This window comes from Channa argus, chromosome 13 (genome assembly GCF_033026475.1).
Source record: "Channa argus isolate prfri chromosome 13, Channa argus male v1.0, whole genome shotgun sequence".
In the NCBI taxonomy this organism is placed as follows: domain Eukaryota; kingdom Metazoa; phylum Chordata; class Actinopteri; order Anabantiformes; family Channidae; genus Channa; species Channa argus.
In genome coordinates, this window is record NC_090209.1 from 5,740,830 (window position 1) to 5,768,637 (window position 27,808).

The 27,808-nt window shown below is 39.8% G+C and overlaps 2 protein-coding genes across 3 annotated transcripts; both read left to right on the forward strand.

The window, feature by feature from the left end:
• Positions 1-2,249: 2,249 nt before the first annotated feature.
• rnf41 (ring finger protein 41) lies at positions 2,250-6,583 on the forward strand. 2 transcript variants are annotated; one of them, XM_067526000.1, is made up of 7 exons: positions 2,250-2,399; positions 3,318-3,419; positions 3,529-3,644; positions 3,736-4,007; positions 4,293-4,428; positions 4,838-4,941; positions 5,031-6,583. In XM_067526000.1, the coding sequence occupies exons 3-7, from the start codon at positions 3,555-3,557 to the stop codon at positions 5,383-5,385; spliced, it is 957 nt and encodes a 318-aa protein (XP_067382101.1). In that variant the 5' UTR covers positions 2,250-2,399; positions 3,318-3,419; positions 3,529-3,554; the 3' UTR covers positions 5,386-6,583. The 2 variants fall into 2 exon arrangements, with proteins under 2 accessions (XP_067382101.1, XP_067382102.1); XM_067526001.1 differs by having other exon boundaries at positions 3,318-3,410.
• A 1,480-nt stretch (positions 6,584-8,063) lies between these two features.
• Positions 8,064-27,630, forward strand: dgkaa (diacylglycerol kinase, alpha a). Its single transcript, XM_067526997.1, has 24 exons — positions 8,064-8,226; positions 14,538-14,641; positions 14,969-15,045; positions 16,103-16,232; positions 16,410-16,484; positions 16,575-16,624; positions 16,715-16,789; positions 17,062-17,178; positions 18,153-18,270; positions 18,440-18,528; positions 20,227-20,346; positions 20,921-21,019; positions 21,203-21,289; positions 21,768-21,841; positions 21,924-21,998; positions 22,172-22,257; positions 22,361-22,450; positions 22,585-22,745; positions 22,836-22,900; positions 23,266-23,356; positions 23,507-23,693; positions 25,422-25,539; positions 25,761-25,821; positions 26,075-27,630. Exons 2-24 carry the CDS (start codon positions 14,566-14,568, stop codon positions 26,150-26,152), a joined length of 2,199 nt encoding a protein of 732 aa, XP_067383098.1. The 5' UTR covers positions 8,064-8,226; positions 14,538-14,565; the 3' UTR covers positions 26,153-27,630.
• Positions 27,631-27,808: the final 178 nt, after the last annotated feature.

Consider the following 27,808-nt stretch of genomic DNA (forward strand, 5'->3'; position numbering starts at 1 on the left):
AAAATACACACTTACAAATTGAGATATTAATAAAATCACAGATCAATTTCACATTTAACATTGATGCCCTATATGGTCTTTATGGAATCCAACCACAAGGGTGCACAAGGGTCTTCTTGTGCCAGTACTAAGTCTGGATAAATGCAGAGGGTTGTGTCATAAAGGGCATCCGACATAAAACACAGGCCAAATCAAATATGGGAATCATGAATTCCATACCGCATCAGTCCAGGCCCAGCTTAACAACGACAACACCAGTGCTACACCAGTTGGAAATTGGGCTACTGTTGGTTGAAGAAGGGGGGGAAGGCTTGTTCATAGGCACAGAAAGAAAAAGAAAGTCATGGATATAAGACTGACAGTAGGGACTTTGAATGTTGGCACTATGACAAAGAAGGTTAGAGTGTTGGATGACATTATGCAGAGAAAGAAGGTGGACATACTGTGTGTCCAGGAGACCAGGTAGAAATGTAGCAAGGCTGGAAGTTTAGGAGTAGGAGTTATACTGAAAGAGGAGTTGGTGAGGAATGTTCTAGAGGTTAAAAGAGTATCAGACATGTTGATGAGTGGTAGACTGCAAAGAGGATGTAAATGGGTGTAGTTAACACTTTCTTCCAGAAGAGGCAGGAACATAGGGTAACATATAAGAGCAGAGGTAGAAGCACTCAGGTGGATGACATCTTTTGTCAACGTTGTAATCTGAATGAGATCAGTGACTGTAAAGTATTGGTAGGGGAGAGTGTAGCCAGACAACACAGGATGGTGGTGTGTAAAATGACTGTGGTAGTGAGGAAGATGAAGAGGACAAAGGCAGAGCAGAGGATGAAGTGGTGGAAGTTGAACAAGGAAGAATGCTGTGTAGTTTTTAGGGAGGAACTGAGACAGACTACGGCTGGTCAGGAGGTGCTTCCAGATGACTGGACCACTACAGCTAATTTGATCAGGGAGACAGGTAGGAGGGTACTCAGTGTGTCATCTGGAAAGAGGAAAGTGCACAAGGAGACTTGGTGGTGGAACGAGGACGTTCAGGAGTGTATACAGAGAAAGAGGTTAGCTAAGAAGAAGTGGGACACTGAGAGGACTGAAGAGAGTAGACAGGAGCACAGGGAGATGCAGCCTAAGGTGAAGATAGAGGTGGCAAAGGCCAAACAAAGAGCATATGAGGACTTGTATGTTAGGTTGGACACTAAGGACGGAGAGGTGGATTTGTACAGGTCGGCCAGATAAAGAGATAGAGATGGGAAGGATGTGCAGCAGGTTAGTGTGATTAAATATAAGGATGGAAATGTATTGACAGGTGCCAGGATTGTGATGGGAAGATGGAAGGAGAACTTTGAAGAATTGATGAATAAGGAAAATGAAAGGGAACGAAGAGTAGAAAAGGTGACTGGTGTGGAGCAGGAAGTAGCAAAGATTAGTAAGAGTGAAGTGAGGAGGACGTTGAAGTGGATGAAGAGTGGGAAGGCAGTTGGTCCTGATGACAAACCTGTGGAGGTATGGAAGTGTCTAGGAGAGCTGTAAGACCGTGGTGAGGTGCTGTAGGTGCTGACACAACCGTATCATAATTTAAATTGTAAAGTATCTAATATTTTCATTTTCTGTATTATCGCGTGTCATGAATTCAACAATTTTTTCAGTGAATGTGTTTCTAATTTATAATGTACAGTATAGTTATGGATTACAGTAAATCCTTCATGTGTACACTAATGTTGTAACTGGAAAAGATGGGACTAAATTTGTTTGCTTTAAATTCTGCTGTGTAGCTTGTGAATTTCTTTCCAGGGTTCAATAAAGTCTAATCTAAATTTAGGATATGATGCATAGTGATAGATTTGTTAATTATATTTCATTAAACAAGATCTGCAAAATAATAGTTTAACTAAGTAATTTAACTAGAGTAAGGTGAAAAGTGCAATATTTTAGTCTGAAAGAGCCAAAAAATACAATAGTAGAGAGGCATTTAGCTCAGTTGGTAAGGCGGTTGTCTTAGATCACAGGATCCGTGTGTTCAATCCCCGGTCCCGGCTATATGTCGAAGTGTCTCTGGGCAAGACACCCATTCCCATCCCAAGCTGGTGGAAATTGGAGAGAGTGGCGTCAGTAAGGGCGTCCGGTGTAAAAGAAAGAAAGGAAAAAAAACTGTTTCAAATCAACATGCGGACAATGATCCGACCTGAACTCACGGGACAAGCCGAGAGGACAAAAAAGTACCTTAAAAATGTATTTTATTAGAAAGCCGCTGTTGTACGTCATGACGTCACCCCTCCCCACCTCGTATCGATTACGCAGAAGTGTAGGATGTAGCACAGGACGTGGCTAGCAAGCTACAAGCAGTTATAACAGGACGTTCGATAATACAATAAACATCGTGATAAGGATCTGTTTTACTCTGTGTTTGAGTAAGTATATCCACCACTCGTGATATTTTCTTCCAGTGTCGCTGACTGTAAACAGACATTTCTCATTGTAGTTTGCCCAGACTGAAGTCTATCTGGTTAGCCTGTTGGCTAAGATCTAAAGGAAGCCAACGGTACCTTAGACGCTAACAAGGTTAGCTAGTTAGCAAGCGTCAACCATATTTAAATCATGACAAGTGATGTATATTGATATCTGAGCTATTCATTCAGGATGACGCCCTTTTAGCCGACTGTAGTTAAGCTTATTGGCATTACTATGTGGTCCAGAATTAACAGCGAGTGCAGGTCATGCATAGGGCTAGCGTTAGCATGAAAGTTAGCTTTTTGGAAGGCACGCTGAGTGCGATAGGAGAAAAATCTAGGAGTCTCCTCTGGACCGGTATGTTCTGCTTCCACTGAAAATTGATGTGTGTCCCTATAAATAAATCTGCCTGTGTTTAGCCATTGCATCTTTGCAACTTATTCGTTGTACAGAAAATGTATCTTTTATAGTCCCTTTAGTATAGTTTGTCTGATTATTATATAGAGACTTGAAAATAACTGATCTCTGGACAATTTAAATACGTCGCGTCAGTTTATGGTAAATGGCTGCTTATATGGCGCCTTTAATCCAAAGCGCTTTACAGTGTTGCTTCTCATTCACACATCCACTCCCACATCCATGGCGGTGGCTGCCGTGCAAAGTGCTCACCTGATCCACCGGGAGCAACTTGGGATTCAGTGTCTTGCCACCGGACACTTCGATACGTAGCCAGGAGGGACCGGTAATCGAATCACTGACCCTGTGGTTCATGGACGACTGCCTTATAAACTGAGCTACAGCTGCCCCTATGAGAAAGTATTATCTGACCTTGGTCTAACCATCACCAAAAAGTAGTTAATAATACAATTTGTTTGCAGGGTGTGTCTGCGTCTCCTTGCCAGACAAATTATTTCTGCCTGATGTGATGTATCAGCAAATCAAGAGCTGAATGGAAGCATTTTGTGCTTTTTGTGAGTGAGGTATGCTTGAAATATTTCTATACATTTATCTATGTTACATGTACATATGTTGTCATATATTTGGTAATCAGGTTTAAAAGCCTAATTTGCTTGGCTGTGTGTTTTTCAGGAGGTTGTGGATACCAGTAATGTACCATGGGGTATGACGTTACCAGGTTCCAAGGGGAGGTGGATGAAGACCTGCTGTGCCCTATATGTAGTGGAGTGCTAGAAGAACCCGTGCAGGCAAGTCTCTGCTTAAAAAATCACCCACCCTTAAAGTAAATCTGAGTTTTCAAACTGTTTTTATTTTTGTCTGTGCATATCTTCATTTTAGGCTCCACACTGTGAGCATGCCTTTTGCAATGCCTGTATAACACAGTGGTTTGCCCAGCAACAGATTTGTCCTGTTGACCGCACAGTAGTTACACTAGCTCACCTCCGGCCTGTTCCCCGCATCATGCGTAACATGCTGTCCAAACTCCAGATCAGCTGCGACAATGCAAGCTTTGGTTGCACAGCCACACTGCGGCTGGACCAGCTGCAATCACATCTCAAAGACTGTGAACACAACCCCAAAAGGCCTGTCAACTGTGAAGAGGGTTGTGGGTAAGTGGCTTCTGTTTGCCAGAGAAATGTGCATTATGGGTTGCATCGGTGATGAATTCATTTTTACTCATGTTTTTAAGTGTATAAGTTCTGTCCCAAGTGTGTGATCCAGCTTTTCTGAACTTTTTTGCTAAACCCCACAGTTTACCATAATCATCATTATCATCATCATTTGTGTACGAAGAAGTATTGAAAGTATACAGTATTTGCAGAGAAAGTGCAAATAAAATGTTTGGTCTGTCCTCTGTGTAGTATTAACTCAGTTTGTCTCTCTTGATGGTGCAGGCTTGAGATGCCCAAAGATGAACTCCCCAACCATAACTGCATCAAACACTTGCGAACCGTCGTTCAGCAACAACAAACAAAGATTTCAGAGCTGGAGAAAAATGTGGCAGAGCATAAACACCAGTTGGGGGAACAAGTAAGAACCTTTCTCTGCTCACTAATATATTAAATGTACTTCTAAAAGGGCCATTGATGTTCTGTAAGGTATGAGCGTGGGCTCTGAATGGGCAGCTTAAGAATAGTCTGAGACTCTCAAAGCTAACTCGGTCAAGCTAACTCGGCTGATTGTCGCTGTACATTGGCCGCCCACCCTGAGCCTGGTTTTGCTAGAGGTTTCTTCCGTGAAAGGCAGATTTTTGAACATTTGATAGTAATCCAGCATAAGTCATAAGTAGGCAATACCCAACCCTTAGAATCTTATAGAAATATGTCACAGTTGTATTTGTGCAGAGTGGCGTCATAGTTTTCTGTCTTGTTAAGAATTCCTGTGAAGTTTTAGGAGATGTTGTGGGGTCAGTCACAAAAGACGCCTATTTTATTTTCAGAAACGTGACATTCAGCTGCTAAAAGCCTACATGAGAGCAATCCGCAGTGCTAACCCTAACCTCCAGAACCTTGAGGAGAGCATAGAGTACAATGAGATCTTGGAGTAAGTAAAAGTTCTTCTCATTCCAGGATCAATTTCAGGGAGCGGAAATTCAGTCCCTGATTGTTTTGTGTTTTTTAACTTTTCTTTAGGTGGGTGAACTCTATGCAGCCTGCCAGAGTCACACGCTGGGGTGGCATGATCTCCACTCCCGACGCTGTGCTCCAGGCAGTCATTAAACGCTCCCTCATTGACAGCGGCTGTCCTCTGTCAATTGTGAACGACCTGATTGAGAACGCCCACGAACGCAACTGGCCACAGGGACTGGCCACTCTCGAGACACGGCAGGTGAACAGGCGCTACTATGAGAACTACGTTGCCAAGCGTATCCCTGGCAAGCAGGCGGTGGTGGTGATGGCCTGTGAGAATCAGCATATGGGGGAGGATATGATCCTCGAGCCTGGCTTGGTCATGATCTTTGCTCACGGCGTGGAGGAGATCTTATAACTGTAACCAACTCAGCTGATTCAGAGACAAGTGCGGGCGTGTTGCTTGGGGGTTTGCTGTGATGAGTAGGTGTTCTCTCACTGGAGTGAAATCTTCGGAAAAACCTGGCTTATTTAAAATAAATCTTATAAGAGGCTTAATCTGAAGCTCGATACCTACTGTATGCCTTAATATAAGGACAAATGAATTATGAACATGGCAAATATAAACATAATCTGACTTATGTCTAAGATAAAAGGTGAGATGTTTACAAGGTTTATATTACTGCATCATAAGATCTGATTGTTCTGCTCCCTGTCCTAGTATAGTAATAAGCTCGAACCCCCATTTAATGTCCTCAGTTGTACAAATGCGTGTAAATACAAATACTATATTGAATTATAAATGTAATTTTCTTATTCCTCTAAATGTAATTAAATTCTGATTTTTTTTTCCCCCCGAGTTCTGTTAGTCAGCTAGTGTTGCTGTCCGCAGAGCCATCTACTTGTCAAATTTCTGTGTGTGTGTGTGTGCTTTGTTTTTTTTGTGTGTGTGTACTTACTTTAGTATTTAGGTTCCTGTTAAAACATTGTGCTTCTCAGTTTAGATTGTCCAAACCTTCTGTGCCATTTGTTTATTTATTGTGTTGCCTTTTACACAAACATGCTTGAAGACGATACCATTTGATGTATGAAAATCTGCCTTTTTCGGTGCATTTGAAGTTCGTTGCAGGATGAAAAAAATGATTTTTGTGCTTTCTTTGTCGCCTTAGTTGTGTATATAGTCTGTTTGTTGGTTCCAGCCAAAATGTAAATTTGAAGTTTATTATTTGGCATTTACCTACGTATAACAAGTTTTATTTGGCAAATCAAAATAGTTAACTATATAATGATCAGTTATCATATGTCATTTTAAGCAACTGCGCTTCTCACTCCTCACCGAAAACCTCTGTTTGCTGACATGTTGCTCAGAACCACAGCTTGGAGATTGTAAAAATATTTGCAAAGTCACTCGTATGAATTTTGAAAGGTAAAATTGTTTCACTTTTTGTCACTTATTGTTGTAAGACGTACAAGACGCCAGATTTCTGGTGTAAAAGTCCAGACAAGTGCAGTGAAAAGCAAAGTTTGAATTGTGATTACTTTTCCTGTTTTTATTTAGTTTGTGTCTGATACGTATTGTGTTGTTCAGACGAGATTAAATAAAATGTCAAATGTAATTGCGGATGAATGCATGGTCTATTTTGGGGGTGGGGGGAAATATTTTAAATTTAGCATCTTAATTAGGCAAAAATGCAGTTCCTTATTTTACCACACCATGTCATCCAAGATCTGTAGGGAGCTAGATGTCTAGAGGGCACATTTGCTGATTAAATGATGTAAAGACTTCAGTCAGGAGAAAATGATTGGTGCTTTTAAGAAATCAGGGCAGTGAGGAAGAGATGGAAGAAGAACAGAAGGAGGAAAGACACAAAAAACATGTAGAGAAAAAGCTCTGACTGCTCTCATTTGACTCTTGTTTTCTCTGACTAACCCAGGCACTCACGTTTTCCATGTCTCATTGTGGAGGCTAATCCCTCGCTAGTGTATTCAGTGGAATGTGGCTCTGTTATTGTCTACACGCATCATTATGTGCTTGTACATGGTGTACAGCTGTCCCCATGCTGGCTAACATGTTACATGTAACCCTAGAACATTTTTAATTGTAAAAACTGGCACAAAAACATTTATACACTTAGTCTGACATATTCATTTGAAGAGTAAAACGCAATACAAATACTATAGGCGATGTATGTTGCAGTAGTGGAGAATCATTTGGGTGTATTGCTGCAGCAATCGACATGGTAGATGTGTCTACCTGATGTATTGGAAGTCAAATTCTTGCTTGTTGATTAATGGTTAATATGAGAGTTAATCATGTAATTTGCGTTTAGTGGAAGTTGAGCTTATTTTCACTATTTTATAGATTACTGCTTCATTACTCCGCCAAGTACATTTTTTAATTTTTACTTCACCACATGTACCTTACAGACAGCTTCTACTTACTGATTACACTTCTTTGCAAAACCTAGTTTATTACGTTTGTATGTATGGATTTGTACGGCTTTCTAATAAACAATAAAGTAAAACGTGTACTGTTTTCCAAAATGTTTTGTGAAGTTAGAATGTCCTAAAAAGACATGTCTTAAAGTAGTAAAAAGCTCATCCGTCTCAAATGTTCTCTTTTCTGATTGGCTGCGAACTGAACTTCTGGACAAATGAGTTTTCACAGTCTGACTTTAAGTCTTTAACTTCCTTCATTTCTTTATTGCCATTGGCAACATTAATGCATTTTCGTGAGTTATTGTGGCAGCTTCATTACATACCAAAATGTAGCTTTTTTAAAGTTCAATATATCTGTTTATTTATCTGTGTTTGCCAGGACAACAAAGAAAGTTGGCCAATTATTTTGTCTTATTTGGTCAAGTGTTGCATGAAGTGAATTCAGTAAGTTCTCAGCAGTAGTGGAAAGTAAATGAAATTAACTGGCCTAACGTTATATGATAAGCTACTGCCAGTAATTTCCTTACTACTTAAATGTAACGTAAGGTTTGTTGCATAATGTCATAATTTCTCTCTAACTCTGCAGATGAATTGGACGCCAGTGTGTGTGTGTGTGTGTGTGTGTTGTTATCAGAGAGGACGCGGAGCAGATGAGGCGGTGCTTGACAGGAGGGACCGTCTCACTCACTCTCTGCTCGGCACTAGTTCACTGCTTCTCCGCTTGGCTGGCTGCCTCCATTTAAAGTTCGCATCTGAAAGGAGGGATTGGATCGTTTATTCTGTCGCACCCTCACGATTCCATTGAAGACTGTGGCGAAAGGTAAGTGACTCTGAGGAAGAAGCCCCTTAAAGGTCCGCACTCGGCTTGAGGATTGAAGTTTCAGGGCACGTTAAGCGGCACTTAGCTGCAGATAAACAGCAGCAAAATGTGTGCTGATCATTTTATGTTGTGTTATCGCCGCCGTCGGAAACCGAATGCAAATTCCGATGGCATGTGTTTAGTTACTGACGTCTGTCGACCGTGTGCATGTGCTTCGCCAAAGACAAAGTGCTAGAGAGCCGTAATTAATGAGTAATTCCCTCTGCTGAACGACAACCAATGGGCCAGGCCCGTTTCAGTGCACATTCCTCTGGCTCGTTTCAAATCCTCACAAACATGCATCATTTCATTTGTCTCATGATAAACGCGAGCTTTCTTAAGTTACCAGCTTCAGGGGAAACCATTATCTCAGTTGGGACTAGTTAGAGAATTGATCAACACATCTCTCACAGCCTGGTGAGCATTTATGTTTTGTTTTTGTTTTTTTAATATTTGGGAAGTCATGTTTTAAGATGCATTAAACTTGTCAACACACGCTGCAACCAGCACATTGAGCAACCGGTTTGTATAATTATTGCCTCATGTTTGATCGGATCTTATCTGAGATGACTCCCACCTGAGATTATGTGTATTTCAGGACCTGGTGTTACACAAATGGAGTCAGTGAAATGTCTGTATAAGTAAACACATAAGATCCCAAAGGGCTTTCACTGTGGTTTTGTCTATTCTGAAATCGCAAAATCGGCCACTATGCGAAGTAAATAATGGTGGATGTTGGATCATTGTTTACTCAAAACTCTTCTTCATCACCATTTGACCACCAATGGTGTGTGTGTGACTTTCAGCCCTCATGGAAAAACAATATACAAAAGTCTTAGGTTGCATTTTTTTTTTTTTTTTTTTTGCTGTTTGCCTGAACTCTCAGTTTTAGTGCCACTTTATTTCCAGGTGACACTTTCCTGGCTGAGTTGTGTGTTTATTACAAGGTTATCGCAAAGCTGTGCGGTCACAGTGGTGTTCGTTTGTTTGTAGCTGCAAGAGTTTTTCAGGCACAGGCAATCAATACTGTACTCTTTCAATTGTCCCTTTGTTACTGTTTACATCAGACACTAGAGGCTGGAAATGAATTTTGCCTATTCTATGAGTTTATGTGCTATTTGGCATAACTAGCTGGATCTGACGATGACAAAATCATATGAATGCCTTTTGTTTACAGGCAATTTCACTTCTCTTTCATTTAGTCTTCACTTCCTTCACTGTATCATAAATTCAGCCTTTGACTTTCTACTGACTACAGTAAACTTAATACTTTATTGTGATGTCATTGAAAATGACTGAAAGTGTTGAATCCTGTCATTTCTGCACTTCTAGTTTTCCTCTTCCATTCACGTTAAGAAAATAAGTCAAATGAGCAAACACAATCATGCACATGTTAGTACTTTCCGAGGAGCCCAGACGCCTTAGGTGCTAACTCAGATAGTAGAGAATAGTACATCATTTAATACAGAATCAATGGAAAATATGACATTTATTGTTGTTTCATTTTCACTTGTGAATACATTTGTGGGCGAACCAGGCGAGAATCCCTGATACGTGCAAATAGTTACAGCATAAAAGCAGTGTGGATGTATGACAGCATGCATTTTCACAAGTCTGGGCAGGTTTGAGGTTTTTGTCACGCAGCATGGTGTTCTACAAGGCTGCCTCGATTAAAAAAAAAAAAACTATTATGTAAGTCACATTGAAGTCTGAGTGATGGGCAGTCCTCACTTTGATGGTGGGCAATGAGCAAAGCTTCGCCTACATTTTCCAAGAAATCTATGATTCATACTGTGATAAATGTCTTTTTCTTTAGTCAGATTTACATTTTTTTTTTTCAAACCAGGCAGAGGTGTTAGATTTGTTCAGTTTTCAGTGTTCCTACTAACCACACAGCAGTAAACAAGGGGAAGCCTCATAACATGTCATCGCCATTACGTGTTATGCTACGCACAACACTTTAAAGAAAAAAAAATATTTATATATATATATCTGACTGGGAACATTCCACATGAGTAGTTTTGCCAGTAATGAGCTGAACCAAAGTGAAACTAAAATGTAATTTCTTTCTTTGATAGTTCCACAAAGCAAGTAAAGTATTACTACTATCTTGTAGAGTCTTGCTTTTTGACCTCTTGAGCAAACAGTCCGTTTATTATGAGGGAGTATTCCCACTGCTCATGGAGTGAGTCACAGCCGCATCTGCATGCGGAATGCAATTTACAGCATGACTGTGAAGGCCAAAGGAGGGGGAAGACTCACAGCTACTGACTGGGCTCCCCCTTCGCAGAGCTGGATTCCTCCCCCCTCTCCCTGTGTCTCCCCCCTACCTGTTAGTCACCCATGGCAGCACTCTGACAGAGAGCAGCTGATGGAGGGAAACACTTTCCATAGCAACCAAGCATGTCTGTCCTCCCCCTTCTTCTAAACTAAGGCAATGTGCACACACTCCAGCAAAGAGAATTGTTATAGTTTCACGAGGAAAAACAAATGGCCAAAATTATGTAGAGTTCAACCGCTGTTGAAAGAACCTACGCACTGTGTTTTCCAACCACAGAATGACAGAGTCAATGGCTTGCAACCTGCAAGTGTTGCAAAAGAGCAGATTTCCTTGACACAAGGCGTGGGCGTTATGGCAGCTTGCACAAACATTAGTCTGCATGGAAAAAGGTCATCCCCACGTATACATTGAAATTATTCCTGTGAAAAGATTGTTTTTATGGTCGTCTACACTTTACAGCAAGACACGAACGGTTAATGCGTGGCGGATTTGAATACAAATGCCAACTCATCTGTGTAATTTAATCCTCCAATTATTTGATTGTGTAGCTTTTTATAAAGCAGTTGCTTCGGTATTTTTCAGTCGAGTGGTCAGACGTAAAAAAGCTCTAAGCAGATGGCTTTTCTGAGGGTTGTGGGAGAGTGGATGTTGCTTTCACAAGCTGTTGCTGCTTGAGGAACCACTTTAACATTTAGGTGGTTCTTTACAGCCATTTGACGAACAAGCACGGCCTCCGCATGGTGCCAGTAGCTTTTGTGCGTCTGCTTAAAGTATTTATTCTGTGCTGATTGTATTGAGTGACACTCTGTTCAAACTAAATTACACTGCCAGACTGTCAGTAGAACAAATGAATGTTAATCGCACTAAATGATAGCTATGCGGCTCCTGTTAGCATATGTTGAAACCCCTCTGTGAGGTCTACATCACACAAACCCTACAACATAAATGTTTTTGCAACATGATATAAACCATTTCATCGTAACGCGTCTGAAATTAAACCACGTAGCCCGGCAGTATAACATTATTGACAGTCAGCCCAGAAACAGAAAGTAGCAAGACATTCCTAAAACCCCCTGAAATATTTATGCTTGCATCAGTAAGCTCATTTAGATGGTGCAATTGTTTCTTTCTAAGACACCACCCCATGTTAGAGAATGGAGACAAAACGCTCATTATATATTCAACTATTCATCACTTTCCCCCTAAGTGCAGGGAATGCCTCTTCCTGTGTACCGTGATCTAAATGGTCCTGATTCTGACTCGGCATTATGCATGCAAATCATTATCTAATCAGGAAGTAAGGAATCAGATTACCCAGATAGGCGTAAGATCTTGTTGAAGCAGACAATAATGATGATGGTTCTCAGTCAGCACGGAGGCAAAATAGACACGACGCTGCTTGTGACATCTCGCTCCTCTGGAAGGCATAAAATAGAGGAAGGAAAAATAACACAACGGAGTTATGTAAAGTCACAGGTGTGTTTTTCACATGTGAATAAACCTCAGAAGCCTATTTTTAGCTGCGTTATAAGACAGTGTTTAAATATTGAGTCAGGAGCGTATTTTTAGAATAAACTATTTTGAGCTGCTTGTCAGGTGATGTGTAACAGATGGCTTTTCGTGATTCCTTCATGCTTCATTTTGCTATCGATATAGACCTGGCCCACCTGATTGGCTGCATAAACACAACTGCTAGGCAACGCTGCTGACCTTTCGAGGGAATTAAGCAAGGACAGTGTGAACCTTTCAGAATCCAAACAGAGCAAAATGGATCGAAATCACACGTGAAAAGTGGCTGTTCTTTGAGATCAGTTCATTACTTTTTCTTGCTACATTCTTTGCCTTTTAAGTGCAGAGACTTTTCTTTTCAGTCCAGGCAGCCATCACTGATACCGACCTGTGTGGAACAAACCATTTAAAGCGACGTCCTATTCATCAGCCCGGACTCAGTATCACCTCACTGTCTTTTATTCATTTTGGGTTGTATTTGCGATAGAATGGTCTTGATATCAGACATGAAATTTGATCGACAGTATTTGTATTTAACTGTCCAAAACAGGTTGGATATTTTTGCCATATTCTATTTTAGAGTCCTTCCCCTTTTAATTCCCTTGGTAGGTATTACATTACAGTGGGGAATTACTGAAATCACTGCTATATGCACTGAGGACCCCACCCATGTTTTTCCAGGGTTTTAACTCCCTAAATAAACTAAATGACAACTTTTTGCTGTAAAGTTTGTGTTCTTAATCCAAGTTTTCTTTCTGTGCACAATCTCGGACATACATGTCACATGGGTATACAAAAGGTTCCAGTTGCAACTGGACTTGCCTGAAAATGAAAGGCCATTGTCATTCATATCAACACAGTATTCAAATCTATTATTACACTATATAAACTTCCTATAGTGCATAAATAACACTGGCCAAAAGACTAGTTTGTTTATTCACTATTGCAGGTAAATTGCAGATTGATTTAGAAGGTCTCCACTGTTCGACATCATAATGGGAATGTAATTGAAACAAAATCTAATCAACATTGTGGTGATGGATTACACAGTTCAGGCAGGTTTTAGATTCGGGATAATTATAGTTCAATGATGAAAATGAGGAACTCCACAGCATGGATTTACAAATATTTGCAGATTTGCTAAGTATTTAAAGGCTAAGTCATACATACATATTACTGACGTGGATGTAATAAAAGTTCTGTGGTTAGTAAGTTCACTCAGCAATGTCAATTAAACAATATTATTTATCCAATGTTGCCTAACCATGAAATACTGTAGTAAAAAAACTCTGCTAACTATTACTTGGTGCAAATTATGTCAGAACCGTCCCATTTGTTGGCTAATATTATTTAAACACATGCTGATTATCACCTGCATTGGACATTCTATCAATATATACAGTATTGATCTATCCCTGTTCCTCATTGCATCATTTATCGGTACACGACCGGCTTGCACCTTCTTCCCTTCCATTACCTAGTTCCTCCTATTTTTTAAATGATTAATGAACAACATGCTTGTTTCCTGGCAGTAGGAAATGTCCTTGCAAAATGTTTAACAGTCCGTATTCTTCTTCTTCATTCCACGTGTTCATCCGGACATCACTCGTCAGAAATCCAAACAGCATGCTTCACTAACAGTTATGGCAGTGACAAGTTTTCTTTCTGTGTCAGATGTACATTTCATGCTCAATTTCAGTCTTGTGTGACCTTTAACTCTCTTCCTTTTGTGTGATGGGGAGGTCCCTTGACAAACTGTTTTTTTTTTTTTTTTTTTTTTTTTTAACTCTCTGCAAGGTTTTGTTGTTTATTTCTGCATTTTAATAATCTTTTCTCTTCTGTTATGCTGAACTCAACCAACCCCAATAGTAGTATTATAACTCTTATATGGGCCAGGGATTATATGGAGTGAGATTTTGGGTGTGGAAATTCCCTGGAGCCTCGGTATCATGGGTACCTTTAACCTGACATCATTTCTGCCAGACTTTTAGCCCAGTTTTGTTTAGCAGTCACATGTTTCCGATGGTGTGAGAGACTTCATAACGAATGTTTAGCAAATGCGCACCGTTTATATTTTGCCGAGAAGTTGCACATCCGAGCATCTTACAGAGAGAAGATTTAACCCACACACTAACAAATGACTGTGGGTTTATTAACCGAGAATGCAATGATACGTAAAAGTGCTTGACCACACAGTCCTATTAGAAATATTCTGGTTGTTGACCAAAACTTTTATTGTTCAATGTTGAGTGTTGATGCTCTGCACACTTTTACTTATTCTTGTACCTTCTTCACTGCCAGTTTGGATGTTGAGTTTGAATCTCTCTGTCTACAATCATGGATTTTTTTACAGTGCAAAATAGATGATGCTATCTTTTGCTTGCAGCCATCCTTTCATGTTTTACAAAGAAGCAGGCTACTGTGCACCCACCTTCTCTTTTCTCTGCGTCTATATCTCACTCTTTCTCTCGCCTTTGCACAGGCAGGCAGTTAGCATAGAAGCAGGCACCATGTCCACCCCCACAAACCCAGAGGTGAAGGAACTGAACCCTGTCGACTTCATCCAGCTACAGCAGTACATTGAATGTGAGTACAGACAGGCAGGCGGGCGAGCAGGCAGCTTTCACAGCACTTAACACCCCCCCCCCACTTCCACTTCCACCTACACACACACACTAATTTACACTCACTCATAGTTTCTCATATCTACACAAAGTATCAGTCTACCACATTGTTGTTTTTTTCAGATAAACCGTGTATTGTACATATTTAGGTGTTTTTCAGACAAATATATACATTAATTGTGTAAGTATATGTAAATGAAACTGTAGGGCAATATATGCTAAGTAGTTTGAGAAGTACGTGCACAGCAGTGTGTGTATCCCCGTGTGATCTGTGTGTCTTTGCTTCCAGACTGCAGATTGAAGGTGAAAGACGTTCTGAGGGAATTTGATGCAGATGGCAGTCTGGCCCGACACAGACACGGAGAGGTGAGGGGACAACGTGTCCGGCTGTTCACCATCAGGTCCACTCCTCCATATTTCACTCTCAGTAAAGCCAGTTACGAGGCACATAACTGAACTGAATTCTATTGAGAAATGAGCAAGTGATTTATGTATCTGTGGCAGTTATTAATTGTCCTACGCTGATTTATTAGATTTAAGCCCATTGATTGCGGTTGACTAAGCTGCCCTCGAGAAACAGCTTCTATGCATTTAAGAAAGGGTGTAGAAGTAAATGACCTCCTTAGTTTTGCCCACACAGCAAGGCCCTCGCTGAGCAGCATGCTGGCTGCCCTCATGCAGCGTAAGCTCAAATGTGATGGAAAAAAGATCTTTCCAGTACTTTGCATTAGTGGCTGATAATGCCAACTAATTTGCGCAGGAAAGAGATTTAGAAATTCCTGGTGGATAATTTGGCTACATAAAGTTTAAGTTGTTTGTTGTAAATGTTTCGGGAACTGGCTGCGTGGCAGCGACATTATTTATTACTGGGGCAGCTCTGCAGGCTATCAACCAGGGAAATGGAAAAATGTCAACAAGAAATAGGTTTTTGGTCCACCATTGTCGAGGGACGACCGCTTGTTAGCCCTGCAGCATATTATCATTGGAGGAAAAGATATCAGGCCAGGCAACTGATCTTAAACAAGGAGTTTTGTTTCTTTTTTGTTTTCTTTTATATCCGTATGAAGTGAGCATTATGCCATTGCTCTAATTATGGAGAAATATTTATTTGACCTATAAATGATACATCTAACACGTAGGGCTTTTGACAGCCTTCCGACCCCTACGATGTACATTTACGTGACTCTGAAGCACAGTGTGTCTGCGCACAGTGTTTTTCGAGAAAGCAACACTTGTCACACACAAGACTTTCACACTGCAGCAACGATATTACAATCTGCATCTTCCCTTATTTTCAGAAGAGATGAACTTGTAAAATGCAGAAGTTAACATATGCACAACACTCTCATGGACACCTCGAACATGTCATTTCGTATATATATCAGAGAAGCACCATATGCATTGACCTTGCATTTCTTTCTAGTGCATCAATGAAGAAGGCTTTCGTCTGTTCCTGAAGACTTATTTAGAAGTGGAGGACTTCCCTGTGGATCTCTGCCAGCGACTCTTCCGCTCCTTCCAAAACTCTGAACCCACCCAGGAAGGCCGTGCCAGTGAGATTATTTAACATGTATTAACACGACTCGCTGACTTCACTGGCCTTATCAATTTACAGCATGTCCTATTTGGCATACGTTCATTTATCACAACATGCCTGTGTGCTGCCACTTGTGCAGATACGCTGACCATACTATTCACAGGCACCTCTCTTTTCTCCATCTCTTCTGCAGAGGAGGTCTTTCTAAAGGATGTTTCATGTTACTTCTCACTGCTGGAGGATGGCCAGCCCAGGGACAAGCTGGAGTGTGAGTCCTGTGCTACTTGTCTGCCCGGAATAATTTGAGTCATTTGGTTATATATAAGTGTTTCCACTTTTATTTTCTTTCTCCCTTTAGTTGCTTTCAAGCTCTATGACAGAGATGGCAACGGAGTTCTTGACAGCTCTGTAAGTTCCATAAGAAAATCTTTTAAGGTGTGATTAAAAAGTACATTATCAGTCCAACCACAATTACTGTCTTTAATCACTTCTAAACAGGAAGTGGACAGGATTATTGCTCAGATGATGCATGCTGCAGAATACCTTGGCTGGGATGTGTCAGAGCTGAGGCCGGTAAGACCCAGAAAGCTCTACTGTAAAACTTAAAGGTCCCAGGACCAAATGAAGACCTTGTACCTTCATTCATGACTATATAGTTAATGTACGTAGTGATCGCCACGTTTGTTTGCCCAGGGCTTTATGACATAATGTACAGTATATGGCAGCATTTGTAATTGATTTACAGATAAGATTCTCTGTGCCTACAAAAATTCACAAGTTCTCACACATAATAAGCTTCAGGCAACATATGGCTTTTTAAGAGATGTCAAATGTCATTTCATCAGGTTCTGAAGGACATGATGACAGCAATTGATGCTGACAGCAGTGGCACAGTGTCTCTGGAGGAATGGGTGGAGGGAGGCATGAACAACGTTCCCTTGCTGGTCCTGCTGGGTCTGAAGGTGCTTTTAAAGCATTCAATAGTCAAACTCAGATGCATTTCATTTTTACAACAGGTGTCTTACAAGTGGTAAAACCTATTTTACTGTCATTGCATGTCTCTGTTGTTCTCTCTTCCCTCCCGTCTATAAAGGCCTTTATGCTGACTCAGTGTTATAGGGTGTGGTAATGTCATCTATCTCATTTAAGCTCTGCTCCATCACTGCTTGAATGTTTTCCACTTAGTGGGCACAATATGTGCCAACACTACACAAAGTGCCTGCATACTGTAAAATGGAAATCTTAGACTGATATATGATATTTAGGAAATGAATCATTGTGTCCTATATTAAAGATAGATTTGTGGTAAAGTTGGTATTTAATATGGTACCAAGAATACAATAAGTTCATACTGCACTGTTAGACTACGTGTCTAGCAGCCGAGTGTGGCGGTTTGAAACATCAACTGGACTCTGTCACTGGGTTTGGCCTAAACAACAATGCCAGGGACTTCCCCTTGGGTTATTTCTAGCCACCAACAGACATTTGAAGCCTGGGGAGCATGAATTTGCTCTTGCTGTGTGCCGCTTCGCTGGCTACACAAATGCACCAAGTGATCGGCTTGTATCTTGTTAGAAACAATATTTTGTGTGTAATCTGGATTGAAAGCACCCTAATTATCTTGGGATACGACTTTGAGATTGTTGTCAGTGTTGACTTGACCATATATAGTGCTACATGTACACATGTGAGCCACTGTATGTGCATAATCAGCAGTCTCTGAAAACAGTTACACATGAGTTGGTGTGAAAAACAACTGTGAAATGTAGGCCTCGACCACAATAAATCGCATCACTTTAAGTTGATGATGCAAATTGTAACAAAGGAAGCATACGTATTGTTTTTCTGTTACAAGCATGTAGTTATTTATTTAAAACTGTGATGTTCTTCTCTTTGTTGCATTGCCATCCTCCATGGTGGCTCCTTCAACAATCAGATGACCCAGACAGATGGACAGCACCTTTGGAGAATGAAGCACTTCAACAAGCCCGTTTACTGCAATGTGTGCCAGAGCATGCTCCTGGGCATCAGAAAGCAAGGGCTGTGCTGCACCTGTACGTACTGTCACCCGGAGGAGAAAGTCACTGCAGTGACGTTTTTCACTGTAACTTAAAATTTTGCGAAGCGCTGAATCCTTTTTGAGATGAATACGTGTCTGTTATTGTATTATATTTGTCTAAACATCACTTGACAGCTGTGTCATGTGTCCTGTTTCCTGCACAGGCTGCAGATACACGGTCCATGGACGCTGTGCTAATAGGAACCCAGCTTCATGCACCAGGACGTATGTGAAGTCAAAGAAAGAGACAGGGGTATGCCATTGTCTCCATGACAACATTTACAGTGGCACATAGACTAAATTAGACTTTATTCTGTGTGTACAGTCTTTCCCTCACAGACAATATACTTGGGCAGTCCACCCATGTAATTACGGCCCCACCAGTATATTTGGCCAGACATTTTATTTAATCTGTCCATGAGAACAATGACATCTGCTGTCACTTAAGTAGAGGAATATTTCTCCTCACTCTGCTGCACCTGTAAACTACTGTTTTGCTGCTTAAAATATCAAATAGCAGCTGAGCTCACCTGTCGGTAGTGTTAATTCATGATTTAAATTAATGACAGGACAAATGAATCGAAACAGACGCCGTCTATGTCAAAGATGAGAGACATCACTCACCTCTGAACAACATTGGCTGTAGCAAAGATGATATTAATGAGTGAGAGGTATCACTCTATCACTGTTCCAAAAAACTCAAAACTCAGTTTCAGAATATCCCAGTTTAAATGTTCATATCATCAAATTAAAAAAAAAAAAGAAATGTATATGAAGCACGTAGCTGTAGCTGGACAATATTGTGGTGCAGTGTCATCTAGCTGTTAATATATAGATACAAACAAATAGCAAACAATTAATATTTGTACCACTCCCACTTAGTAGGGCGTAACATTTCCCAAAGGACAAGTAGCTGAGATGTTTTTCTTGCCTGGTAGCGAAACTTACTTATGCAAAAGAAAAGATGTAGTTCTATTCAAAGATAAATAAAATAAAGTTGAATATTGACAAGAATTATATTTTATTATTTTACAAAACATAAAACTATAATATATTATCTCTAACTTTCAAAATGTATTTTTGCAAAATAAGTTGGGACAACTGTGACTCAGCTAGTAGAAAAGTGTTGTTCGTGGGACTAAGGTATTTTAGTTTTAAAACAATTACTGAATTTGTCTTCAGATGTTAAAAATAAGTTAAGGATTTCATTTTGTATCTGTATCTTTGTTTATTGAGATGGCAGAAATACTACATGGTTATACTGAAGCATGATATAACCCGTGAAGAGCAGAAAAAAATATCATGTTTATTTAAATTCTGTCTGACCCCCAAATCACATTAGTATATCTATAGTCTGATTCACAAAAAATATGTCTTGTAGCTTCAAACACTGAAATGACATCAGGGAAACTAAGGGGCCTTTGAATAATGACACATACAGACAGGAGTCATATTCTACCATTTTATTACACCTAAATTAAATGTAGCCTTAAAACAGTTTGCTAATTTATTTGCTGATTTTTCATTGATGCAGATATCAGTAAAAACCAGACCAACTGGTGCAAAGACCCCTGCAGGTAGCATCCGAGTTTTAGATGGTTATCCTTAGTAAAAGAGCTTATTTCATAGAAGCTTTACCAGTCACTAGATTTTCAGCCAAATGTTAATATCCCAGACTTTATGAATGTGGTTTTTAAATGTTGGAAGTTTTTACGTTTGGAGTTGACACAGATCACATTTTTGGGAGCTGCTCTCATCAAGGCAAAATTGTGAGCCTGTCAGTTTACTACATAGTTTAAAATCCTTTTATTGCGTGTTTTTTTTTTTTTTATTGTGAGACAATTTGTTTACTACTCATTAACATCGAGCCCTGCACTAAACATCTTCGACCACTTGCAAACTCATGTATGTATTTCCATGTGAATTTTAAAACATCCATCCCACATTACAGGTACCAGCACATGACTGGGTGAGTGGGAACTGTGATGCTAAGAAGTGTGATAAATGCCAGAAGAAGATCAAGAGCTACCAAGGCTTAACGGGCAAAACCTGTGTATGGTGCCACACAATGGTGAGATACATCTTAATGAAGAGAACATTTGAAAAATCCAGCCTCATCGTTTCTGAGCAGTGAGGAGTGAATTTATGTTATTATCCATTCTGGTTTGGGACTAAATTCTGTCTCGGGGGCTTGATTCCTCATTTTCTTAAAGCCCCAATAATCCGGATTTTGTACTGGTGTAATGTTACATCAGTCTATGGAGAAATGCGTAGTTTTATTTATTGTGGAACTATATGTTAAGCACAAACGAGACAAACGATGGATGGATCACTAGAATGCCATGCTACTCATGCAGTACTTGTAAGGACGGGCTTCCGAAGTTACATAGTGGAGTAGACGGTGATCAAGGCCCACTGTTGCAATGACAGATACCAGTGTCCTTGTTACAAGTCAGTGCGTCATCAAAATGATTTTGAAGCAGTTATTTCAGTGTAAATGTGGATGTTAAATATTAGGGTTTTAAGGTTTATGTGTTTTTTTAACCCCAACAAAGTAGAAAATAAAACATCTAAAAGATGCATTTAGATTCTATCAGTCATCACTGTTTTTACACACACTTTATATCATCGTTTGTGTTTTACAGCGTCATGATGAATGTGCAAACCAAGAACCTACAGAGTGCAACTGTGGGCTGCTTAGAGACCATATCCTGCCTCCGTGGGCAATATATCCTATTATAAAGGTACGAGATTATACTCAGGAAAATCTCAAGCACTCATACAGTATCAAAAGAGCATGTCACACTCATGCAGGGCTGTTGTTAGTTGTTTTACCTGTGTGCTGAGACTTTTTAATTTTTTTTGCTCTCAGAAAAGCAATTGCATTTTCGTTGCCGTTTATGTTGCCTTTGTTTCGGTCCCTAAAGGAGAGAGCAAACAATGTAAAGAATGGCTGCGTGGGTTCATCAGACGACAGCGAGGTCAATACTACTCCCGACGGACAAGTTCTTCAGGTATTATTCTGCCCGGCGAAGGCTTGTTATCAGTACTGATCTCTGAGCAGGCTAAGATCCTATGCAACAGTATAAACTCAGCATGTAATTTATATTTGTGATGCACCAATCAGCCACAATATTATTACTACCTGGTGGTTTTAATATAAAAAATTATTTGTTTTTCTAAAGAAAAATTTCAATTAATAAATACTGATTTATGAATATAAGTTAAAATCCTCTCCACCTTCACCAGCAGTGATGCTGTACATGTGTTGCCATTACTCCCATAATCATCACCGTCTTATTAATAATTTCTTAGTGGAGTGCTGATACTTTTGTTCTTCCGATAAATACTGTGCTTCGACCACCTCTGCCCATTTTGCTGGATATGTGGTTATGTTGCGACAGACTCTCCACTGCATTGTTAAGATCACTAATTATTGATATTGTGGATGATCAGTGTATGTTCTGTAATATTTTGTGTGTCGTTGTACAGATCAGCCCTGTGCCAAACACCCATCCTCTGCTAGTGTTTGTCAACCCTAAAAGTGGCGGCAAGCAAGGAGAAAGGTCAGTCCAAGCTAAAATACATTCATGGAGAACTAGATCATGTAATACGTGCTCAGTTTCAGTCTGGTTGTTTGGGTTTCAGAGTTCTGCGTAAATTTCAGTACTTACTGAATCCACGGCAGGTATACAACCTTTCCAATGTCGGACCCGGACCAGGGTGAGTGATCGCTATAACAATATATGATTAGTGTCAAATGAAAATACAAGACAATAAATATCTGCTTTTTATTTTAAAGTGCTCATTTGATAATTTCATACCGTTTTATGCTAAAGATTCCTTTTAACTCTGTATCATGCTCTAATGTTACATTGGTTTCTCCTTTTTTTCAGCCTGAGTTTCTTCAGAAATCTGGAGGACTACAGAATCCTGGTGTGCGGGGGAGACGGCACAGTTGGCTGGATTCTGGACGCAATAGGTGAGATTTCTGGATCAAGCTCTATAAAAGGGCACATGTGAGCTTCTGCAGTACATTATGGGCTTCTTATACCACGCTTCCCTTTTTCGATTATCGAAATCAGACAAAGCCAATTTGCTGGTTCGTCCACCTGTTGCTGTGCTTCCTCTGGGAACAGGAAATGACCTTGCACGATGTCTGCGATGGGGAGGAGGTGAGAAATAATTAGTGCTAAAGTGTAACCTAATTATGAAAGTAATAGAATGGTTTACATACCATCTGTTGCTGCGTGATAGTTTTGCATTGCTTTGGTCAGTCACACGGGTCCTGTGTGTTTTTATCCCGCAGGTTATGATGGTGAAGACTTGAGTCGTATTCTTAAAGACATCGAAGGGAGCACTCTGGTCCTGATGGACCGCTGGAGTGTGCAGGTCATCACAGATGAGAATCAGGAGAAGGGCGACCCAGTGCCGTATGAAATCATCAATAATTATTTCTCAATTGGAGTTGTGAGTTTCTCCGAAATATATCACATGAGGGGAGGTCTTCGTTTTTCCGTTTCCGATTTGGATAACTGCTGTGTTTCGTTGTGTTGATAGGATGCTTCCATTGCCCACCGCTTTCATACAATGAGGGAGAAACATCCCCAGAAATTCAACAGCAGGTAGCCACTATTTGCACGTTTTTAGTGATTATGGCACATATGGCACATCTCAATGAACAGCTGACCAACAATATATATATATATATACAATACACTCAAAAAGCTCTGAGAACTGCTGACCTTGGGGTTTACAATTTTATTTATTCCATTCAATTGACTTTGGCAGATGTGTTTTTTTTTTTTTTTGCTTTTGTTTTCTTTACCCGGAAACACGAAACTGAACGCAGGTGGCGACAGCAGGTGTCTTTGGCAGAAACCTGTCTCCACTTCCCTCTGAAGAGCTGTTCCTTCTGAAGAGAGGAAATGTACAAAGAAAGTAACATATCACTTGAATCTAAAAGGCATATACTTTCTTATAACTGCAGAATGAAGAACAAGCTGTGGTATTTTGAATTTGCCACTTCAGAAACCATATCTGCTTCCTGCAAGAAACTCAACGAAAGTCTAACAATTGAGGTGAGAATGCAACAACTGTGTTACCATCACTGCAAGTGTGCAGTCTGTTTGTTTTTGTTATTTTTTTTAAACTGCAATGACATACACTTTCCTGCAGACAGTGTGCTGATACTGTACCTTGTCCCTCTGTCCTCTGTGTCCCTTCTTCAGTGCTGTGGTACTCCTTTGGATCTCAGTGGCCTGTCTCTAGAGGGGGTGGCTGTGCTAAACATTCCCAGTATGCATGGTGGCTCAAACTTATGGGGTGAGACCAAAAAGATGGACACTAAGGGACTGACAAATATGGAAGGGCCTGGGGTGATTGTCGACCCAGAAATCCTCAAATTGTCTTCCCAAGGTATTTTGCTTTCAAACTCAACTTAGCTAAATGGCTACATTAAACAAGTTTGCATATTTGAGATCACCAGAATCGCATTTGGGGCTGTGCTAAATTTTTTGCATTAACAATCGACGAAGTGACTATGTATAATATGGAAGTTCTGCTCTAATAATCCTAATTGTCAGCCATAGCAAAAAGCTGTAAAGTATTGACTGTACACTTTATGCCCATTAGCACATTGACTTATTGAATAATTTACAGGTGGAGGACGTACACAAGCGTGATACTAAAGTCGGTGTAAAAAAACCTAAAAGAAACAAGTGGAGGTATCATTTCAAATGAATAACTCAAGTTGAAGGTCAAGTTGAAGTACTAAGTACATGCTCTAAAATCAACTTAAAGTACAAGTACTTATTACAAAAAGAAATAATTTTAAAGACTATTGAATTTAATGGTGTTGATAACATAAGTGTACAAGTCTAGTAACTAAAGAAGTAAAACATTTTATGTAATGGAGTAAAACGTACAGTAATTTCCTCTGAATCGTGGTGGAGGAAAAAGTAAATAAAAAATAGATAGTCTGCAGTTATATAGTGCTTCTCTGCCTCACTGTACAAAGCGCTTTACAAATTGCTTCTCGTTAACACACTCACAAACATACTCAAACACTGATAATGAAGCAGCTGCTGTGCAAGACACTGGGACCCGCTTGGGGTTCAGTGTTTTGCCCAAGGACACTTTAATATGGACAGGAAGCGCTAGGAATCGAACCGCTTGCCCTCAATTGCTGGATGACTGTGCTAACTCCTGAACCACAGCTACACCTTAAAAACAAATAATACAGAAATACTCCAGTATTAAAGTGCAATTACCTCAAACATGTTTCACTCATGTACAGTAGTTGAGTAAATATTCTTAGTCACTTAGCACCTTTGGATTTCGAAACTTAAAAGAGACAGACCTTTTTCTCAAAGGTCACTAAAGATCAAAGAGTGTAAATGGTCTGCAGTCATATAGCGCTTTTCTACCTCAAAGTGTTTTACACTGCTTCTCGTTTACCCATTCACACTCACAGTCACACACACACACACACACACACACCGATGGGGGAGCTGCTATGCAGCTGGCCAACGCTCACCAGGAGCAACTAAGTTGGGGTTCAGTGTCTTGATCAACGACAGGGACACATGTGATCGGAGGAGCCGGGGATTGAACCAGCAAGTGGGGTGATTAGTGGACAACCACTCTACCTCCTGTGCCACAGTCGCCCCAGTGTTGTTTGTCTGACAGTGCAACATTGCAGCTATATAAAAGTACTTTGTAATTGAAATAAACAAAGAAAACAATGTCAACTAAAAACAATAGCTTAACTAATATGACAACACATGAGCAGCTACCAAACCCAATAATCAAATATTTGCACAGTTTTGTGTCGTCTCATTTGTTGCATTAGTATCTCCGGTTGCTAACTCTTCAGTTTATGCAGCATTAAAAGAGAGTTTCCTCTATGAGCAGCAGCAGTTGCAAACTCTGGCCACTTGGGGGCAGCAGAAAACAAGCAGCTAGATTCATTTAAATTTATGCTGCAGTCAATCTGATAAATGTCAGTAAAAAATATTTACTGGCTTTTACTTATTGTTATTTTTTGCTGGAGAATAAATATGATATGATGACCAATATGGTTATATCTTAGATTGAAAGATGCTTTTCCCTGTTGACAATTTGTTAACTGTGTGTTCTTTTCAGACCTCAGTGACCGTCGATTAGAGGTTGTAGGCCTTGAAGGAGCAATGGAGATGGGACAGATATACACAGGACTAAAGAGCGCTGTGAGACTTGCAAAGACTTCCCAAATTACCATCAGGTAAGAACCGTCCACAAAGACTTGTCCAGACTTGTCCAACTTTGTGTCTCAGTCTTAACAATGGCTTGTAGATGACTGTGATCACCAGCCAAAAACAATCCTCAGCTGGATCGTTACATAACAATTACTATGTATGTTGGCTTTACTATTCATGTTTTAATGAAGAGCCACTTTCTTACATTTGCATTTTGTTGACTCCTCTTGTTCTTCTGTACATTTAGGACAAAGAAAGCATTACCGATGCAGATAGACGGAGAGCCATGGATGCAGCCTCCCTGCACGGTGAATACCACACACATACAGGAGCAAAAACACTTTGGCTGATTTTACATTTACACATTTACATTGGCATTTAGTCTTTTAGCAGACGACTAAAGCCACTTGTAAGTGAGGTGCAAGGCAGCATAAACCGAAGTCAATTTTACTACAGACCACAAATGAAATAGTAGTAATACACTAGTTTTCCAATAGCAATTGTAAAAAAAAAATAGTTTTAATTATCTTGTAATTTTCTGGATTTTGTTTTTTTTTTCAGATTCACATCACACACAAGAATCAAGCAAGGATGTTGATGGCTCCTCAGGGCAAATCTGGTGGTTTTTTCAACAAATAAAACCGACTAACTACACGCACATGTTTGATGTATATAAATAACTGACACTTTTTAAATAGAAAATCTGTTTCAATGCATATGTTGTAGAATAATTGCATAAGGACAACTGCTTTAGAGGTTCGGCATCTCTCCAACGCATAATCGAAGCATGTAACACAGTATAATTACAAACTGTATAATAACATAAGTTTGCATCATGGCAAAATGGGTTTGACCAAATGTTTGTATTTGTTTTTATTAATACCTGACACTCTCCCTGCCTCTGTCTCAGTGGTCAAGTCAAGTGAATATTATGTTAATCGGAGAACATTCAGCTTCATGTGCCTTTTCAAACTGTTCTTTAAAGTAATGGGTTGGTTGGAAGACATACAGGGAGCACTCCTTCAGTGTGCACTTTGGACATAGACCATGTAGTATTGTTGTTTTGTTGTGACTGTAAAGATACTCTGAAATCCTCATTTTGTTTTCAGCTTAGAACTAGGGGTGAAGGATAGATGAGACTGTGTGTCAAACTGTGGCTGAAGTTATTTTATGTTTGTTTATTTTTTATAAATTTCAGAAGATACTTGAAAGTGTTTGGGGAACAGTAATTGGACAATCATTTTCAAAATGCCTGCATGTTGGCAGCAGACAACATACTCTTCTGTTCCTCTGTGTGTGTGAGAGTGTGCGTGTGTGTGTGTGTGTGTGTGTTTGAATGTGTGCGGACATGTTCATCAAAGAAAACTGAAATAGGTTTACTTGTAATTTAATAATAAATTGTGATGAGTTTCATTAGAAATTATTGGGTAAAAGTTGTTTAAATATATACAAACTATATCTAGTTCTTATTTAAATGCTTTGTCACTTGCACTCATATAATTTCATTTCTGGTGGATGTTCATGCAAATTGTATGAAATAACACACTGTTAAAGATTGTAATAAATGATCTAGACTTGCGTGTTGCTAGAGTTTTTAACATGCAGGACAAGAAACGCCTCAGGTTTTTGTGCGGTAGATAATGTTTTTACCACAAGGGGGCGTCAGACACTTTGTGGTCACAGATGGCTGCAACATGTTCAGGATCAAGATACAGTAATTCTCTGTCTCTCTTGACATTTTTTTTTTACAACTTTTTTTTTCTTGTCAAAGAATACTTCTGCATCTTGTTTTTCAGCAGCATAGATAGCCTACTTACTACATTTACTCCTGCTGTGTACTTCTGAGTAATAGTAATACTTCAAAATGTAGGTTACTAGTCGGTTAATTGTTATCAGAAACAAAGTTTGTGTTCAGAACTGTTGTACAAATCATGACAAATGACTTAATAGGATGTGCATGGGGATGCAGCAGCTGCTGGTCAGAGGTAAGACAACATATAAATGCCACATATATGTGCCACAGGACCGCTCCGATTCAATTCTGACAAATAGATTAAAAAACATGTTTGAGGAATGTATTACGTGAATACAAATAAAAAAAATATTTTAAAATGAAAGTTCTTTATTGTATTGGCTTTTCTTGACTCGGCTGCTAATATTTAGTATGAAACATTCACTGCATTTACGAGGCAGAAAAACAAACAAAAAAAAAAAGAACACGTGCCGCTCCACTCCTAACGTTGTGTGACTCAGAAATGTCCGAGGTGCACGCGAAGGCGGCAGAGAGGATGCACG

Coding starts and splice junctions, on each gene's coding strand:
- rnf41 (XM_067526000.1), top strand. CDS start 3,555: ATGGGGTATGACGTTACCAGGTTCCAAGGGGAGGTGGATGAAGACCTG. Junction 3,645..3,735: donor TGCTAGAAGAACCCGTGCAG/GCAAGTCTCTGC, acceptor TCTTCATTTTAG/GCTCCACACTGTGAGCATGC. Junction 4,942..5,030: donor GAGTACAATGAGATCTTGGA/GTAAGTAAAAGT, acceptor ACTTTTCTTTAG/GTGGGTGAACTCTATGCAGC.
- dgkaa (XM_067526997.1), top strand. CDS start 14,566: ATGTCCACCCCCACAAACCCAGAGGTGAAGGAACTGAACCCTGTCGAC. Junction 16,485..16,574: donor GCCCAGGGACAAGCTGGAGT/GTGAGTCCTGTG, acceptor TTCTCCCTTTAG/TTGCTTTCAAGCTCTATGAC. Junction 21,842..21,923: donor GGCGGCAAGCAAGGAGAAAG/GTCAGTCCAAGC, acceptor TTTGGGTTTCAG/AGTTCTGCGTAAATTTCAGT.